This window comes from Lactuca serriola, chromosome 1 (assembly GCF_051521515.1).
Source record: "Lactuca serriola cultivar US96UC23 chromosome 1, Lser_US96UC23_V15, whole genome shotgun sequence".
NCBI lineage: Eukaryota > Viridiplantae > Streptophyta > Magnoliopsida > Asterales > Asteraceae > Lactuca > Lactuca serriola.
Window position 1 is genome coordinate 31,783,292 of NC_136408.1, and position 21,419 is coordinate 31,804,710.

Below are 21,419 nucleotides of genomic sequence, written 5' to 3' on the forward strand. Positions count from 1 at the left end.
TCTGCAGTAGAAGAGGTGGACAAAACGACTGCATGCTGTAATAAGAAGCGTGTATGTTTTTGTTAACATCTGCAGACTGCTGCAGACATTAAAAATTTAAAATAAACTAATTTAAAAAGCAACATTAAAATGAATTAACTTATGTAAATCAAATATGAGAAAACAGTTAAAAAGATATAAATTTATGTTAAAGGGATGAAAATAGAATATAGTCTATAAGTAAATGACCATAAACGTAATATTAAATATACTTCATGGACACTTATTTAAAAAACAGCACACGTCATTGTTAGATTTATTATGTCCCGATTTTTCAACACAAAATTTTTCATTTTTTTTAATATATATATATATATATATATATATATATATATATATATATATATATATATATATATATATATATATATATATATAAACACAAATCCAAAAGTCCATCTTTATTAAAAGATCATTGTTATACATTTATTAAATATAAAAGAGAGTTTTAGCGGAAGTCTAAAAACATTATTAATTTTTTCGATGCGAGTACAGTCACGCTGGAGCCTTTCCATGATCAGAAGAACAACCTGAAAAATAGTTATTCAACAACTGTAAGCCGAGACTTAGTGAGTTTCCCAATATACCATATATCACAATACATATACATGGACACAAACAATGGCTCACAACCTTTCGCCGATCCGCCAATTAGCTCACGACCTTTCCTTATGGCATACCTGCCATTTCGTCATCAACACACGAGTATATAGGCTCCCGACATGTCGTCGTTCCGCCATCAACCCCTAACTTAACCGTAAAAATTTAAATATTTGAACACATAGAGATTACGCTTATTCTACTAGTTCAAGTATAATAACAATAAGTACATAGAGGCTATATTTCCGACTCTACTCAATGACTCAAGTATAATATTATAAAACACATAAATACTATATTTTTGCTCTACTAGCTCTCTATCCTAACATACGTGGATATATATATATATATATATATATATATATATATATATATATATATATATATATATATATATATTGTAATACATATTATAGTGAGATAACTCACCTCAAATAACGAATGTGTGTCTCACTTCCTAATTGTGCCCAATACGATTCTTTGATCTTTGGTTTGCTATAATTCCACTGTTTAAAGAAAACAATACTAGTTCTTTTTAAAAGTTTGTAAATAAATTGTATGATCATATTCACCAAAATACTCTATTTATACTAAAAATATGAATTTGTAATTTAAAGAATCCGTACGACTACATTAAGAGTCATCACAAAATTAAACACATATAACATAAGTTGATACATGTCATATTTCTTTAAAAGGTTAGTCATTCATATTTTTGACACGTAACCCACAAAATTGACACAATTATGCCGTTAATATTCCGACTAATTTTCTTTCTTATCCAAACATTTCATTATTCATGTATAAGTGTTATGCATATTCAAATATTTCACCCCACATACATTTATATGAAAGACAAGTTTACCTCTTATAACTAGTTATATATACATAATATCACATTAGAGTTGTCCCATCTTTGTTTTCTTTATTTCTTTATTCTAATTACAATCCATTTGTAGGGATTCATGTATTTATTCCAACCCAAAATGCATGACATATTAAATACAAACATATTTAACTATATAATACATTATTTTAACTTCGATCTAAGTTTCATCAACAAATTGTGTATAGGCTTTCTTAAGTTTCATCAACAAATTATGTATAGGCTTTCTTTATATTAATGTGATGTAATAACAACTTAATTAACATATTTATATAATAATATTTAACGTAAAAATTTTCTTTTGGTTAAATACAATCATATTTTCATGATAGTCTTATCTTTATATAATATGTGTTAAAAATATTACTCCATCTCATATTTACATATATTTTAATATAGTATTGTCGTAATTTGACTTATCTCCAATATATTTTATAAAAATATACTTGGGTATTTTTAGTCGGAAAATACGGGTATTACAACTTTCCACCACTTATAATGATTTCGTCCCTGAAATCCTACTCCTAATGCACTTTAAGAAAATTCCTATACGTTAACTTATTGGGGCTCTTGAGGTTAATTTAGGACCTAGCCAACATCTCCTCATCGATTCTTATCCTCTATGCTGATTAAGTCGTATAATTTCATTCTCTCCCTTAGACGTACTCTCGAACTTCTCGCAAAGCTTTCCAAAACTAGGAACTCATTGATATAGACCTCCCAAATTTATACCCTACGATTAATGATTGCCTTCAGATGTAAAATGTTGATTTGGTCATCTAACTAAGATTAGTGTCGTCTCGTTATGAAACGAATAACAAGGGGAATTCATTTATGACACTCCAACCGAACACTACCGAATTATTAAATTTCATGTGTTGTAACAACTTGGGATGTAACCAAAGCTACCATAACGGATTTACTGGTTTGAAACTTTGGAATCAATAATCTAATATTGTTGACGGACTCATCATAAGGCTTCCAACCTACTAGATTATAATGAACACTAGGTCACCAATAGCCTTCTTGCAAAGCTCTAACTACTCTACTTACATTGGAACATAATTGACATTTAAGCGATCACACACACATGCGTTAAGGATAGGTTGTGACTCTATCCAAGTACTTGGACTAAGATACTAGATCATTGTTGTCATCATCCCCCATTAAGTTTAAAGAATCACGATCAACACATCGGTAACCGTTATCTCACCGTTATGAAAGAACCCAGGTATCATCCCTTTTGATGTCTATAAATCACAACATGCCTTCTCTACTTAGCCTCTTGAGGCTACAACCGATTCGAGACCCTTAACTTATGAAACACATATGCTAAAATCTAACCGTCACCCTATATTAACCTACGGTTTTATAGATTTGGTTATAGTTTTATAATATCATACTTATTTATCAATAAAAGGAATAACTAAACCAAACACGCATTAACCCTGAAGTCTAAAATAACACTAACACATCACTAGATGCATACGTAGTCGCACTCAATCGTGACCTTCAATTGAACATACGTAGCTTAGAACTTACTCTAACTTCTTTTGATCTTAGGCGTCCTTTATTGTCAATAGAGCTTTTTCATACAAGAAAACTTGGAGAGCTTAAACAAGTCGTTGACGATGTCCTGTTGCCTCACTATAACTTCCAGAGGAAGTCCTTGGATCCTCTTGCGGCTTTTCAGGTTGAACTTTTACTACTAAAACAATACTTGAACTGGCGAGGCACTTCCATAGCCGAATCTCAAGCAACTACAACTGCTTATGAAGGTTTTAACAAGGCTTATATATTGCATCCTTACTACTAATGCTGGGGACTCTTAGTTAACCTTAACTTCTTCTAAATTCAAGATCAACTAGTCGAAGATGTGGAAATGACTCTTTTCATTGATCCTATCATGTATACTGCCGATACATTAGCAAACTTCAGAAGGTATTACTACCTTTTTTAATGGAGCAACCCTGATCAAACGATCTCTTCCTAGGCATCTATTGTCTTACTTATACTTGTCTCAAATGGTGACTCGTAAAGAAAATGTGCTTACCTTTGTCGCCGCTTCTACTACCAATAATCCTTGATATAGGTTTACTAGATCCTTATTATGGCTTACCCCAAACTATCTGAGTCTGATATGTGTCTTGAATTGTCCATCCTTTTCTATACGAAAGTATTCAATGCACATTATAGTGAGTTATGTGACCTAATGATTTTCTAGTCAAATGGCTCCTATGTTGCAGGGATAAATCCCATATCCTTGAATGCATGAACCTATATGGTTTTCTTAGCCATCTGAGCCGAACCTGGGGATTTGGTAACTTCTAGACTCTACCTAACGCTTAAAAGGAAAATCCAATCATTCCTCGATAATCACTCTAAGAAACATATAATCCTATGCGTATTCTTGTAGAAGACTACCTTCTTCTTTTAACCATAATAATTAAAACGAATAATTTCCACCTATTCGTGTCGCAAATCTCATGGACTTTTGTCATTGAAACCAAAAGTCAAACTTCCCTTCACACTCTCGCTTCAGGGTCGATTCTCCCCCACTTGGGTTCGGCGCATTATCTACTGTTGCTCATCACCGATCCAAACTAGCTCCGCTTATGCTATTTGTATCTCCTTTTGACTTTGAAGAAACTCATATTTGTCATATCCAATGACTTTTGATATTTCCATCATAGTATTACTACTTGTATTCACCATAAGTGCTCTCTCCGTATCGCAGACCAAAAGAGTTCAAAGCTTTTCCAAGCACAAGATCGTCAAGAAACGCACCGATTTACACGCATAACTAATGGTATATGAGGATATGACTAACTTAGTCAAAATACTAATAACAAAGATGGCCGCTGAATATAATACCCTCCTGTTGCTATCTGGACCAATCGACTTGTTATCTTCCCACTGACCCTCTCGTAATGGTTATCTCAACCGTTTTTTTGGAACACCTAGATGCAAACGTACGGAAGACACTCGCATGTGTCTTTTTATACTCTATACAATGAACGCCACTTCCCAAATCTCTCGAGCGAGAATCTATTGGTCTGAACCAATTTGCCGATGGATGTGCCTGGACCTGCACGTGTTCTTTTATCCTCCGATGAACTTTCATTCCCAACTTTTGATTCGTAGACTCAACTTACAATGAGCACACACATTTCGTCCTAACTCATCTTATGACGTGGTATTTATATCAGCTATAGTAACGAACTTAGCGATTATAACCTGATAACCTTTTGTTACAAAAATATTCATGACGATTTGAATTCTTATCTCTATGAGATAGACCCTGGCATGGAAGACACCATCCTTCTATTTTATTCTCCCTGTGTCAAAAGCTTGATCTTTCTTTCTTAGTTTATGAGAGGTCGACATACAACCACACCATAACAAGTAGCAACTCTAGTGCCAATAACGAAGTCTGCAATTCTTCTATCGATCATCGTGATCATCTCTTACTTGAATCTCGTGACTAAAGTTGGCACTATTCCGAACAAGGTTCTCAGAACCCATTCTCTTAAGCAAATTTATTTTATTCGGACTCAATCTTTTATGCCCTACTTGGGCCTGAACTTAGATTCACTCTTCTAAACATCATCGTACAACAGGTAATGACACCGCAAAGGAATTTTATAGTGTTAGCTACACTATTTACTAGTGCCTTAGTAACTTTACGATTCTTCCTTATCCAAGCGCGAGTCTAGTGCTTCTGGTAGTATAGGCCTCTACTACCTTTCACACCTACTCATACTTGTCCCAAAAATTGTCCCGAAGTTTCCAAGTCACTTTCCAACACTACACATGATGACCAATAAAGATATATGTATGTGTCTTAACAAGCACATACAAAAGGTCTTGTTAGATTCCAGTATGATTTTGCGTCTTTATCGATGCCCTACCGCGTGAATATACGCCCTATCAAGCAAATATTAAATTTCCTAGTGTCTCTTTCTAAAATTACTTCCATTTTACCATACTATTTCCCGAGGAAGAACTTCTACTAATACTAACTAATTATTTGATAAATACGATTGCATGCCTCTAAAATCAAATAGTCTGTCGACTGAATAATCATGCACTACAATGGTTGGACTCAAACAAGAGCTGCGCAATAGCGCCAAATCAGGCAATCTAAAACTATTTAATTTTGGGAGCATGCAACTTATCGTATTTGTCACATAACTAATGAATATTAATATAGGTTCTATGTAGCAATTAACAAGCAAATCCTTAGTCTATAAGACATCTTAATTATCAAATAATTCTAACTAGCAATTCCTGAAAAGATCTCTAGCCTACATACTAGCATGCATTTCTACCATCTCATATATCAACAGACATAACAATTATGGATATTTTGGGAATCACTTTCCATTCTAAGCTCCGACTGACTGTACGCACTACATTTTTTTCTGAATAAAGTTTTAAAAAAAAAAGATTTGTTAGGATATTTAGATCCTCGGTTTGAGTCTGGAATCACACGAATGTTCATCCAATTCTCTCAAACCAGGGCTCTGATACCAACTTATTACGTCCCGATTTTTCAACAAAAAAATTTTCATTTTTTTAAATATATATATAAAACACAAATCCAAAAGCCCATCTTTACTAAAAGATCATTGTTATACATTTATTAAATATAAAAGAGAGTTTTAAGCGAAGTCTAAAAACATTATTAATTTCTTCGATGCGAGTACAGTCACGCTGGAGCCTTTCTATGATCAGAAGAACAACCTGAAAAATAGTTATTCAACAACTGTAAGCCAAGACTTATGAGTTTCCCAATATACCATATATCACAATACATATACATGCACACAAACAATGGTTCACGACCTTTCGCCGATCCGCCAATTGGCTCACGACCTTTCGTCGATCCACCAATAATATGTGTATCTAGACTTACGGCCTACCTGCCATTTCGTCGTCAACACACGGGTATATAGGCTCCCGACCTGTCGCCGTTCCGCCATCAACCCCTAACTTAACCGTAATAATTTAAATGTTTGAACACATATAAATTACGCTTATTCTACTAGTTCAAGTATAGTAACAATAAGCACATAGAGGCTATATTTCCGACTCTACTCAATGACTCAAGTATAATAACATAAAACACATAAAGACTATACTTTTACTCTATTAACTCTCTATCCTAACATAAGTGGATATATATATATATATATATATATATATATATATATATATATATATATATATATATATATATATATATATATATATATAGTATAATGAGATAACTCACCTCAAATAACGAATGTGTGTCTCACTTCCCAATTGTTCCAATACGATTCTTTGATCTTTGGTTTGCTATAATTCCACTGTTTAAAGAAAACGTCTTCTAGTTCTTTTTAAAAGTTTGTAAATAAATTTTATGATCATATTCACCAAAATACTCTATTTATACTAAAAATATGAATTTGTAATTTAAAGAATCCGTACGACTACATTAAGAGTCATCACAAAATTAAACACATCTTTATATACTTATAAATGATGCATTTTTTCTTTTATCACATTCATTTGAAACTCCTATCATTTTTCTTTCACCACATTCATTTGAAACTTCCATGACTTTTCAATTTCTTTCTAATAATAATTATAAATTGATTAATAATGTTAAAGAAATATCAAACTTAAAGTATAGTCATATATCAACTAAATTTACATATTAAAATAATATATTTACTTTTACTTATAAAGTTATGTTTTTTAACTTTTAACATATTATACTTAATGTGTTGGTTGTAATATATTGTTGGATGTAAACCATTATCGTTATAAAAATACAATTATGGAACAACTTATATAAAATACTTAAATTATTAATTTAAATATAACATTATTGGGTAAACTTGAATATAAGTTTTAGTTTAACTTAAACAACACAAAAATATTTTGTAAATAGTTAAAGTGATAGATTGTAGCTTCTTTCTAATAATGATTATAAGTTGGTTAATAAGGTTAAATAAATATCAAGCTCAAAGTTTAATCATAAGTAAACTAAATTTCAATTTTAAAGTAATATCTTTACTTCTACTTAGAAAGTTATGTCTGTAACTTTTAACATATGATATTTAATTTATTAAATTTAAAATGTTGTTGTTGTTAACAATTATTAGTTTAAATCTACAACTTCTAAACAGTTTGGAAAAAAATACTTAAATTGTTAATTTAAATATATCATTACAGTGTTAACTTAAATATAAATTTCAGTTACACTTAAAAAACCAAAGAATACTTTGTAAATAGTTAAAAGTGATAAGTTGTAGTGACAAATGCAAAAACTAAATTACAATCTCAATTTAACTAAAATATTTCCTAAATATATTTTTATAATCGATAAAAGTTTTCAAATAAGTAGCTTAAAATAACTTACAATAACAATATTTAATAATAACTCTATATAAATTATAATATTGTTACCTTTAAAATAAAAAAAACAATGTTTCATGTATTAAATAATTATAATGATAGAAATTAAACATTAATCAAATAAATTTTAATAATTTATTTAAAAATAACACAACTATAAATATCATTAAACCATATATTATATTTAATTTTATTTATGTTTAACTCGCGGGTAGAAGTCATTTAAACGATTGACATTATGCACTTATAATAGAGGTATATATTATTATATAATTCAAAATAATCAATATATTATATCATTTTAGTATAGGGATTATTATATCAAATTCAACAACATTATTGTTATATTTAAAAGAAACATATATTTGTAAAGTCGTCAACTATATCCGAGTTTCTGCGCAACGCACGGGCATTCGCCTAATATTACATAAGTGGATACGTGTCATATTTCTTTAAAAGTTCAGTCATTTATATTTTTGACACGTGACCCACAAAATTGTGTATAGGCTTTTCTTAAGTTTCATCAACAAATTATGTATAGGCTTTCTTTATATTAATGTGATGTAATAACAACTTAATTAACATATTTATATAATAATATTTAACGTAAAAATTTTCTTTTGGTTAAATACAATAATATTTTCATGATAGTCTTATCTTTATATAATGTGTGTTAAAAATATTACTACATCTCATATTTACCTATATTTTAATATAGTATTGTCGTAATTTGATTTATCTCCAATATATTTTATAAAAATATACTTGGGTATTTTTAGTCGGAAAATACGGGTGTTACAAGATTTTTGGAAAAAAAAGGCCAATTGTTTTGTTGGGATTGGATTTTTTTAAGTTTAGGTTTGAAGGGGTGGGGAGAGGTGGGAAAAGGTACAACAAGTGCTTCCCCAAGAAGCACACAGACAGAGGTTTTAAGCCCTGAAGACTGCCGAAAAATAAACTGCTGCGGGACAAAAAATGTTGCGCGTGTGCTGCGCCGCGCAGCAATAAGAGTTTTGAAAAAGTTTTTTAAGAAAAACTAACAGCACCTAACTGAATGCTTGCTTTTATCTAAAAAACTAGCTTTTAAGTTGTGTTTGGTGCGTTAAGACTAACTGATAATATAGTTTGTTTTTCAAGCTTTTTAAGTTATAATGTTTGGAAAACCAAAATGTAACGTATAAACTACATGAAAAGAAAGCTAACTAGTAGTTGATAACCTACCTTAGGAATTAATAATGTTTGATAAAAAATAGTTGATAAGTAAAATTGCAATTATTAAATGACATAAATAGATATGTAGATATAAAACTAAAAAACAACATTAAATATTAAAGACATGTTTAGCCTAGCCGAAAACAACCGTTTCCATTCGATCCACTTCTATGTATGGCGTTGGTTTTTTCCTTTGCACGTGTCATTTCTGTCTGAGTCTAATTGTTCATAGCTTCTACGATTCCTATATTCCTGCCTACTCATCAAACCTCGATTTCATGTTTGCTTTTCTCTTCTAACTACTTCTATTTTTCGATTAGGGCTCCACTTTACTGGTTTTCTCTACCGATTTCTTAGTTCCTCGATTTTCAGTCGTCTTCAAAGACCGCCAAAAACCCTTTGTCCCATGCCTTCTTTTGTGGCACTCTGAGATGTAATTTCTCTTTACATACGGCTATTGCTCTGTTTATTGAATCTCTAAATCGATTGAAGGAATGAATGGTATGCCTGAAGAATCGAAGATCATTTGAAGCGTTTTGGTGAACAACAACAAGTTCACTCCTCCGCACACCACTTGAAGCTTCGTGTGGCTGTGTTTCTCTCCCAATTTCATTCGTGTTTAAATTCCAACCTCTTAATGATGGTATACATGGTGGCGGTGATTATAAGGTTATTGAAAACACCGCTGAAGCAGTCAGTGTTAACTACCTAGTCCAACACCATCTCCACCCCCATCTCCATTTTCTGTTGTTGCTGGTTGTTGTTTGACGCCATGGAATACGAAATTGAGGTAATTTTTTTCAGGTGCTTTGCTTTTCCTATTTTCTTTTTGTTGATTGATCAAATTTTCCCATTGGTATGAAGTATTGACATTGGAACCACATATTATTCTTCCCATGTTTTTCTTTCACCGATTTTGGAGTGTGACACAGAGAAAGATTAGGCAGCAATATGATCCTACAAGTACATTCATAACCACTAAATCCCTAATTGTGTTTGGATATGGTAATGATTTTTAATTTTTCTGTACTGGAAGGCTAGATGAGGGACAACATTGTCATATGATAATTTAGTATATATGTAAGCTTAATTTATTCCATGTTACATTTGTTTATTTCACTTTGTTTATTTGCCCTGGGAAGATGGAGAAGATGAAAATTTTTAGCTTCATGTATGTCCTACCATCTGCTTACAATCCTAAGTTGTAACATCCTTATCCTACACATATCACAATATTGTCCGCTTTAGGCTCCTGACGCAAAAACTTTCCAGGGGGTCACCCATCCATGAATTGCTCTCACCCGAACATGCTTAACTGCATAGTTCTTACGGGATCTGCTGTCCTTACGACTTTAAAACACGTCTTTAAAACACGTTGTGACAAGGAAGGTATCCATAACCATAATAAGGAAATGTTTCGCTCCCCATCCAAGCCGATGTGGGATCAGGTGCAACCCACATCCACCCACCATTATAGGGTTCGACGTCCCCGTCGAACACATCGAACCATGCCCCATCTCTCATACCAACTTCTAACATCCCAAAAATACCGAATATAAATTTCATTTTAAATAATTAAAAACAATTCACTTATTGTTCCAAAAGACGATCAGAGTCAAAGTATTCTTAAAACTTCAGAGTAATTTATAAACATTCAGTGCAAAATAAAACTCCAAGGAATGCAGTGCAATTAAGCCGGGCCATTCCTTTTGATACCAGAAGTACCTAAAATATTTTAAATATAAACCGTAAGCATAAAGCTTAGTGAGTTCCCCAAAATACCATACATACATTGCTTTGGGCCCAGCCCATATCATACATAATCGGGCCCAACCCATAACATACATAATCGGGCCCAGACCCATAACATAAATAATCGCACCCAACCCATAACAAACATAACCGGGCTCAACCTATAACATACATAATCGGGTCTAACCTATATAATCGGGGCCAGCCCATAACATACGTAATCAGACATATCCCATATCAAACATACAAATACATGTAAGAGTCACAAAGACAGTTAGCATTCTACAAATATAATCCAGTGGCCCGGTATTGCTGTCTTTGACCCACGAGTACAGTGAAGAGACTCGCCTTGATTGGTGATGTGTGCATAGTGAACTACATATTTAATGCATATTTCTTATACTTTTAGCTACACTTATGCTTAATATGGAACAAAATATACTTATTATGTTAAAAATATGTTTTGTAGCAGCGGAGACTTGTTTGGGATAAAAATGGAGCATATGAGGAGCTGGAAGCATGAAACGGGAGCTAAAACAAAAGAAGAAAAGAAGATGTCTGAAGACCACATCGTAGTAATCTAACCACAACGTGGTGATTGAAATATTCGCGAACCATATGCTGACTTTGCAGACACTGGATTTACTCGAAGACCACATCGTGGGTTAACCGTGATGTGGTGGCTAGTTTTCCACAATTACGAAATCCCGGACATTAGGTCAAAATCAGAAGCATGCATTCGGTTTTCAGAGGTTAATTGCGACTAAGAACCCTCATAAAACTAGAAGAAGATCGAAATTGAAGTGAAGCTCAAGATTAAAGAAGATTTAGAAGGAATTCAACATTGATTGGGCCCGATAACGGGCGGGGCCCATTATGTGTTTATTATGTATGGTATGTGGTATTTAGGGAACTCACTAAGCTTTGTGCTTACGGTTTTCAGTTTATGTTTCATGTACTTCTATTTTCAAATGGAAGAGCTTGGGATAATTACAGAGCACACACCACATGTTTCCACATTCTGTGATTTACTCTGATAACGATGATGTATTTATAAAACTTTGATTACCTTGGTTTTTTGACGATGATACAATTTACTACTTTATTAATTTAAAAATGGAAATTTTTAGGTCTTATTTTTAGAATGTTTCAATTAGCGATGGAATCAGCGAAGGAATTTTTGTTTTAGCAACGTTGTCGTAAAATGTTCTTGAAAAAACTAATGTCTTTCGCAAATCCTTCGCTGACTAGATAATAACGACGACTTTAACAACAGATTATTATGTCGCAACGGTTCCTGACACTGTTCCAATCTGTCTTAATGTCGTCGCAGATTCGTCACATAATCGTTTACATTAACAATAGTACCTCTCAGTCGATTGTTTATAACTATTCTATAATCAAAATTCACAATTTAAAATCAAATTTTATGTTACAAAGCTAAATAAGATATTGATATTCGATTTCAAAACATTAAATTCAACTACCAAAATGAACATTAATATTCGATTTTAAAACATTAAAATTCGACTACCAAAATAAAGATTAATATTCAATTTAAAACATTAAAGTTCGACTACCAAAAGGAATATACATACTCGATTTCAAAGTATCTAAACCAAGTCACAAAAAGTCAAAAGTAACGGCTATTTCCTTGGGCGAGCTCTAGTATTTCGTTATACATCCTTGAAATTTCTTGTTTATGTTCCTCCATTTCTGCATGTTCAAAAACTCTTGCTTCATTTCTTCACGTTCCTACTTAAGTTCTCCATTCATCTCGTTATAGATTCAATTCACGATGACCTACAAAGTAGATTGAGAAATATTAACTTAGATGACATGAGCAATACCAATCGGTGCAAAAACAAATAAAAAACAACTAAATACAAGAAACACTAGCAAAAACCTACAACATTTTCAAGATGAACCAACCAAGAATAACATTGTACTTTCAAGCAGTAAAACAAAAGAACTGGTCAACAATATACTTTCAAGTTGAACCAAGAATAGCATTGTACTTTCAAGGAGGAAAACAGAAAAAAAGGTCCACATTATACTTTAAAAATGCAAACATTACTAAGTGTTGCCACACTTCCTCACGGTTAATCAAGTCAACATTCCTCCATGAGCTCCATGATCCACTAAACATCGTCTTCAATGTAGAAGTAACCACTCGAATAGCTTCAGGACTTTTAAATCAATAAAAAAATTAACACCAATAACATTAGTATCATACTTAACATAATAACTTTGTTTGAATACATATATACATATTGTCCAACAGAATTGAGGCTAATCATCTTCCTAGATGATGGGTCGATAGGAATTTGCACTAATACATTTGATCCTCTAACCCTTTGAGATGAATCAACAGACTGATCAACAGAATTAGATCCCGGACTTGGTGTAACATGCATGTTTGTTTGTTGTATTTGAAAAAAATCATTGGTTGACTGAGAGTTGTTTATATATCTGTAAGAACCACTATGAGCACCACCACGAGCACTATCACTAACACCACCCTGCACCATCTAAAAAACTAAAACAAAAAAAATAGATTTGCTTTAGTAACCATAAGTGTTTCCAAAATTAATATTGTTCATGCATCAAAGTCATTAAAATTTAACAGGAGTTTGCAAAAAAAAAAAAAAGACTTGTTCTTCCCGATTATATGTAACATAATCTGTAGGACCCATTGCATCCATCACCATGCTCGTACACCCATCCAACTCATCATTTTCCATTGAATGAGGAGGTTGCACTTCATGCTGAAATGTTGTAGTACTTTCACCATGTGCCCACCAAGTTGTATAATTATGGGTGAACCCGTATTGTAACAGGTGAAGCTTTACACCATTTTTTCTCTTATAGGGAATATCGTTGCATTTACTAAAAGTATATTTGATACAATCCTTATCGACGGTAGATTCATTAGAAAAAGCAATATCCAAAAAATAGTCAATAGATGTCTTATGTGATGCACTAAGACCATCTCCATCCCCCCCCCCCCCCCCCCCCTAAATGGAGTAAATAGTGTTTCATCTCCAACCATACTTCATTTTCTACCTCATTTTTTACTCCAAAAAAGTATATTCTTAGAATATTTCATTTTTATAACTTATATATATTGTCAAATACACCCCTCTACTCATTAAACTCTATATTTATGATTAATTAATATAAATTAGTATATAACATGATATTATAAATATTAAATTATAATTAGTAGATAAATTAATATAAATATTAAATATTGCATTTAAACTATATTTATGATTAATTAATATAAATTAGTATATATAATGATATTATAAATATTAAATATTGCGTTTAAATTATAATTAGTAGATAAAATAAACTTGAAAATGTATAAAATAAAAATGAGAGGGACTAAAATTGGCAATAAAACTTCACCTCTATTTTTGGATATATGAATAGTATTCCCCTATACTATTCATATCTCCAAAAATAGATGTGAAAATGAGGTAGGGTTTGAGAAGAATGTAGGAATAAATGGAGTTTGGGGGTGTGTTGGAGATGTCCTAAGATACCCATCTTCTTTCCTATTATACATCCATCATCTCTCACTATTTGTTGACATAATGACTACAATTAGAAGTGACTATAGATAAAATATAGAATGTTAGACGTTATGGTATGTACGACATACTTGTGTACAAATGGTTCATTGAATGAAAACATAGTTATGTGAACAAAAACACTTTATATGTTTTGTATGTTATTTATTTTTTGACAAATTTGCTCTTGGACAGAAACTTAACCATTAAATATATATTTTTTTTGAAATTGATTGTTAAAACAACCTTATGTTTTTGTTCAAATGATATGCCCTCGGTAGTTTTTTCTAAGAATAAGGGGGGAAGGAGACAACTTACATGTGGGGAAAGTCCAACTACAAACATAACAAAACTGATAGGGTTTTATGTAAAAAAAAGAGAAAGAATTGGATCCAATAGTATTTTATTGGATTTAGTTTCAAACTGATTTTTAATTGAACTCATTTATAGAAAAAAATCAGGTCCAAATCTATAAAATAAACAAGTTTAAATCCCAATACAAAACAAATCCAAGAAATATGAGGAAACGAAGGATTAGCTATGACGAAATCGTCGGTGTCAGGGGTGGACCATGAACCTTCCCTTTTCGTATCTTGGTAGGGTTAGAGTTGGTCTTCTCGGTGATGGTGAGTGTGCGGTTGATTGATAGTCTGAGTGTTGACGGCCTCAATTTGGGATGAAGAAGAAGACTATCGACTTGAGAGGGAATTGATTAATTTATGTGTGAAATTTGGGGGAATGAAAAACCTAAGGAGTGAAAAGCTAAATTTTCATTGTGGAATTGGGGGGAAGGAAAAGTGGAATCGGGGAAAAGGAGGGAAATGGAAATCAACGACCGAATGGGTTTGCTTTCTAAGTTCAATCAACTAGAGATTAAGACCATCGTAAATCACTCGCCAATCCCTCGTTAATCTCTCGTTAATCTCTCGCTAAAGAGTACAATTATTAGAATTAATAGGTCAATATTGAAAAAACTCTATCCAAAAAACTTATAAATTAATAGGTCAATATTATAAAGCTCTAGTTTAACTAAATCCAAGTGTTTTACTTCAATTGACAACTCAATTCAACATAATTTTTTATAATTATAAAATAATAACATAATATTATTAATATTTTTTAGAACAATGATCCTCACATTCTAAACTGTTTTTAAATAGTATCTACATTTTAAATAAGACCTGAACTGTCAACCATTTAAAAAGATAAAAAAAATATTTTTTTATTTTAGAAAAATACTATAATTTGTAATTATAAAACTAGGTTAAAAAAAAATATGGACTAGGTCCATGTTACGTCAATGTGTGAAGATATTGGGCCGCCCGACATTAACCCATTTGATCCTTCTTTAAATATTTCTTTTGGTTTAAAAAGTAATTTATAAACCCTAAGTGGATGTATCTTTAAAATAATTAATGATGCTATTTAGAAATAGTTAATGTTATTAGCACTTTCACCGTGTGTCTTCTAGTCGATGTAAATGTTTCTTTCATTTGTCTTTGTATTCTACTACTATTCTAGCTAGTTCCAAATATGTGGATATAAAAATAAAATATCAAAGAAAAATAGGTTTTGTCTCGGTGACAAAAATGATTTGGTCTTTGGCAACAGTAGTTATGTGATATCAAGTTTAATCAACCACCATAATAGATTTATTTCAGAAAGAATAAGATATCGAACCATAATAATTGTCGTTTTGCTTTAAATCAAATAAAGACGTCGATAACCATTGTTCTTGTAATCTCATTTCGTAATATCATAATGAATGGGAATTAATTAAAATGGTTTGTATCGACTGTTTTAGAGCTATGTTTTTTTCTTTCTTTTAACAAATACGAGTATTCTTGAATCAAACAGTTGGGAATTTAGTTGATAACTTCACAATTTGATTAGCAAGCTTCTCAGCATCAATCCAAGACGAGCCATTAGAACCAGTCGCCTTTTCCGCAACTTTCTTCCACTCCAAAGCTTTCTTCCTCATTCGTTTACCCTCCATTCCCTCCATTAACTCCTTCACAAGCTTCTCCACTTCATCCCTCTTCACATTCCTGCTAATCTCCATGCCAACTCCCCATTCCTTGCACATTTGTCTGCAATTTGTCTGCTGATCACCGGAAACCGGCCAACATATCATTGGAACACCAGCCGACAAGCTCTCAATGATCGAACCCCACCCACCATGAGTCAAGAACCCACCAACAGACGAGTGGTTCAACACCTCTTCCTGTGAACACCAGCTTGCTACAAAGCCTTTGCCCTTCATCGCATCCTCGAGTTCTTGAGGCAAAACCACGGGCTTCCCATCAACCAAATCAGTCCGTATTATCCAAAGAAACTCATGTTTACTGTTTACAAGTCCCCAACCAAACTCTAGTAAATCTTGCAGTGACATAACGGCTATACTTCCAAAGTTGACATATACCACAGAATTCGGTTCCTTTGACTGGAGCCACTGTACACATTCAGGTTCTTCCTTCCATAAACTATAGCCATTGCAAAGCGACTTGTTGGTTTCCTTTTCTGTAATTTGATTTAGAAGTAATTCCAGAGGCCCGACAGAGTAGACATTAGGAAATATGGATTTAAGCTCTTTGATGAGACTCGCCTCTAGTTCCTCGAATGTATGGATGATCATATGCGAAACCTTATGAGCTAATTGAGCGGTTTCCAGGAGGAATTTAAATGCGGGATTATCATGTTTTGTGAATAGTTTAATCTCAGGTAGTTCCTTCAAACGGATACCTTCCATTCCAGGAATCCAATCTATTTCCATGTCAAGATACCCATTAGTCAGATAAATTTCATCTGCGAAAAGAAAAAGAATTTCAATATTAAAAGACACCGAGATTAAATCATAGGATGTTGGCCTTCAGTTTTTGGATTCAAGGGACAATATTTCAGGAACTTGAGATATAAATTTTAGTTTGAGCTATCCATGAGCATATATAGGCCTACTATAACAAGAAGAACTAACCTTTAAGCGGGAGAATTCCTTTCTCCGCCAGAACTTTGACCTGGTAAAACCCCATGAACCCACTGGCAGCCATGGTCCAGAAAAGGATGATCGGAATGTTAAGCTTTTCAGCAGCATGAATAGTATTCGTGTAAGTCATGAACCCATCGCAAATAATACAGGTGACTGGAATCTCAAGCCCAGACACAACGTCCAGAAAGGAACCAAGGAAATTGGCTCCAAGGTAGGTCCAGAGTTCAGCCATGGTTTGCGTATGCTCAACACCATCGTCTGTAGCAGAAGAGAGACCATCAGGAACCGTTTTGAACTGAAAACCAGGAGCTTTATCGAGCCCGAGAATCCCATTGGATTTTACGAGGCGCTTCTGATTCGAGTGAGTGTTGATGAAGGTTACATGGAGGCCGTTGTGGTGCAGAATCCTGGCTAGTTTGAGCATACACTTGATGTGGCTTTGTGCTGGAAATGGTACGAACACCACATGAGGCTGCTTCTGACCGATTATGGGCACTGCATCGCCCATCTGTGTGTGTGTGTGTTACTATGTGATATATCGTCTGGTGCTGTTATCTTATATATTGATTTAAATGGTCTTAAGAGTTGGAAATCAACATCAATGGTCCATACATGACAAATGTTTCTGCCCCACCGCCTTTTTCCTCGTTGTGAAATAACTTTTAGTAAAATAATAACATGTATAGTGTAATATTCTTTCTTCCATAACATCTACATGGGGTGGGGTTCATTTTTGGAAACAATGAGAAAAGCAGAAAAACAAAGGAAGAAGAAAGAAAAACGGGCATTAAGGGGGATGTTACCTTTGCAATGGGAAACCAACAGACAGTGTTGGTGGCGTTATACCGGCGTTGAGGTGCCTCCACCTCAGCAAAACGGTTTCGGCCGTTGCCCACACCGATCACCTCTTATGCTAAATTTATTTTTTTATAATCTTTTATTATATACCGGAACAAAATTTAACTACATATTTTTATCTATGTTTTCAGAATCATGTTTATAAACTCTTAAACAGTAACTAACAGAAAATCGTCATTCTTCTTGAAATACATTTTTCTTATAGTAAATACTATAATCTATAGTTTTGATCTCAAAGTGGCGTGCTTAATTTATACCTCTTTATTATTATTATTTTTCGTTGGAAGAAAATCAAAGATTCAATGAAAGTGACATATGGATGTATCGTGGAATTTGCAATATGAATGGTGGACTTTTCACGTTCAATTGTCTATGAATTTCTCAATTAACTTTAAGTGGGTGTTAACACTTTTTGACAATGAAATTTAATTAAAAAAAAATTGGCTTAACGGTAAGGAGTGATCTTCTCATTTGAAAGATCCAGGGTTCAAGTTTCACTTGAGACATATGTGGTAGTTAGGTGTAAATTAGTTTGCCGTTTAAAAAAAAAAAGAAAAAAAAAACTAGATTATGATCCGCATAAAACGTGGGGGAACGTATAAAAAAGAGATAAAGTCATAAAAAATGACACAATAATTAAAAAAAAAAAAGTAACAAAAACAGTTTTTCCCGTTATTGATTATATTGAAATGTTTAAAAAATAAAATGAAATTATGAATATCTGTAATCGTTGAAGGACCACTTTGTAGATTACATCTCTTTTTAATAAATGGCAATAGTATTCAGTATGGTTCCTCTTTTTTCAGAAGTAATAAAAGTAAATAGCAATGTACTTTAAAAGTATATTGCTATAATTTTGTAAAGTTGTTTTTCTGTAAAGTTGTAAAGCTTTTTTCTTAAGTAACATAATTTACAGCAGTCTACTTTCAAAGTACATTGCTATATAATAACATGGTGTTTTTTAAAAGTTAACATAAATTCTCGCTACTAGTATATTAAAATTAAACAACAACGTATATTGATATCATTTATAAAACTGATAATAACAATAACATATTTGAAGTTTTATAAAAGGGGTAAACAACAATGCACATTTTGATTGAATCAAGAGAGAGACGACAAAAGAAGTTTAATTCAAAACAAAATGATTTCGTAAAAGCTTACAATTTCATAAAAAGTGGTAGTTTTGAATGTTTATTTATATTGAAGTTGTCATAAATAACATTATAACAATGTTAATAAATTCACATTCAAACAAAATAATAGTGTAAAAATGATTAAGATTCTAAATTCATTTGAGTTTAAACCCAAAAGGCAAATAGATGAATAATTTAACATTTCATAAAACCCTAAATGTATTCAAATGATTAAAATTCTAACCCAAAAAACGAATAGTATGAAACAAAGTCCTCAAAAACTAAACCCAAAAACCAAATAATATTTAAACATAATATGTAAAAATAATACGTAAAAATAATATGAAATTAATAGTATTTAAATCACCTAACTACTAAGACAAAATCATGCAAATCATATATTATTTTCCTTGAGATCCTAATTCTATCGATAAAACGTTAAACGAATCGGATTATGACGCTTATATTTGTAGTACATAGAAATATTTTAGTTGATCCACTAAAATATAAAAAACAAATTTTAATAAGTGTATTGTTTGTAGTATTCTTCGTAAAAGAATGTTACGTGTTCGATGTTATTTTTTTTTTCAATTCACCAATAATTGTATTATCAACAGTGAACTTTAAGATTGCATAACCATCAACTTTGTTCTTCAAATTATAATGTGAATTTGAATTTTGAACGCCAACTTTTTATCTAAAAGTTGTCACACCCCCAGCTGCCGGTGGAAACGTTGAGGTGCGCGAAGTGAATCAATAATCACAGTTATTGAACAATACAAATATAATCTTCTATTATTAATGAAATAGAAATTACATTGACAAGACCATTGCTAAATCGAGACACACGCTTAACAATCGACATTTACAAAGGTGTAGTAAAATAATGAAAAATCTTCTATAATATCCCAAAAATTTCAATAAATTTAAACCTTTCAAAAGTATTCCCTTTATTAATAAGAGTGTTTACAAACTACTATTTCCAAAACATTATTTAAAGTCAGAGTCTCCTAAGATCCAATCTGTTGTAAAACCAAGGATGTGTACCACCACGCCTTCACCTTGCCACGAATCATCTAAAGAACCAGAAACCATAAACAAAATTGTAAGCACGAAGCTTAGTGAGTTCCCCCAAAGCACCAATACCCAAGAAAATATAATATACAAATAACAACATGCAGTGGGTCCATAGCTAACAGAATGGATTGCCCCTAAGCACACAACATAAGTCTAGCTTGCCCCTAGGCCCCCAGCTTATGTCTGGCTTGCTCCCTGGCCTTCAGTACGAGTCTAACATGCTTTACCCGACCCTCAGCTCGTATTTGGAATGCCCATGATCCCTCAGGATGAGTCGGACATGCCTTCCTGGCCCTCAACTCATATCTAGATTGCTCCAAAACCCTCAAGTCCTCAATACAAGTCTGGTATACCACCGAGTCCTCAGCTTATATCTGGAATGCTATAGAGCCCTCAGTATGAGTTTGACATGCCCTACCCGGCCCTCAGCTCATATCTAGAATACTCCAGGGTTTGTTAGCTATAGTACGAAGCAGTAAAACCTTAACCCGACAAGTTATGCCAACAGATAACAAACATACACAGATAATCGTGCAGACAAAACCATAGGTAGTCCTACAGATCTACCATACTAGCTTATCAAAACTAGCATGCATATCTATCCTATAGTCAACATATCACAAATATTGAGTTATCAAACCAGTGGGCTGGCCTTGGTGCCTTTGACCCGAAAGTATAGTGAGGAAACTCAACTCGAATGCAGAGGCTCACTGAGAGAAATCCCTAGTTGCTACCCTGACAACACTTCCGAATTATTTGATCAAAATAACACCAAATTAGCAATTGGGTTACATTCTAAGGCCTACCATCCATACTTGGGGTAAAATGACCATTTTACCCCTGATCCATCATGAACCAAAATTGAGGCTCAAATCCAGAAGATCCAC

At 32.8% G+C, this 21,419-nt stretch overlaps 1 protein-coding gene across 1 annotated transcript; it reads right to left on the bottom strand.

The window, feature by feature from the left end:
- Positions 1–16,149: 16,149 nt before the first annotated feature.
- On the bottom strand, positions 16,150–18,010 carry LOC145080675 (UDP-glycosyltransferase 85C1-like). Its single transcript, XM_079023188.1, has 2 exons — positions 17,450–18,010; positions 16,150–17,280 (listed from the first exon to the last, which is right to left on the bottom strand). Exons 1-2 carry the CDS (start codon positions 17,967–17,969, stop codon positions 16,325–16,327), a joined length of 1,476 nt encoding a protein of 491 aa, XP_078879314.1. The 5' UTR covers positions 17,970–18,010; the 3' UTR covers positions 16,150–16,324.
- Positions 18,011–21,419: the final 3,409 nt, after the last annotated feature.

Bases quoted from the DNA above. Each gene is read 5' to 3' on its own strand.
- LOC145080675 (XM_079023188.1), bottom strand. From the start codon at position 17,969: ATGGGCGATGCAGTGCCCATAATCGGTCAGAAGCAGCCTCATGTGGTG. The intron at 17,281-17,449 runs GTTAGTTCTTCT...TTCTTTTCGCAG, and splicing joins AGGAATTCTCCCGCTTAAAG to ATGAAATTTATCTGACTAAT.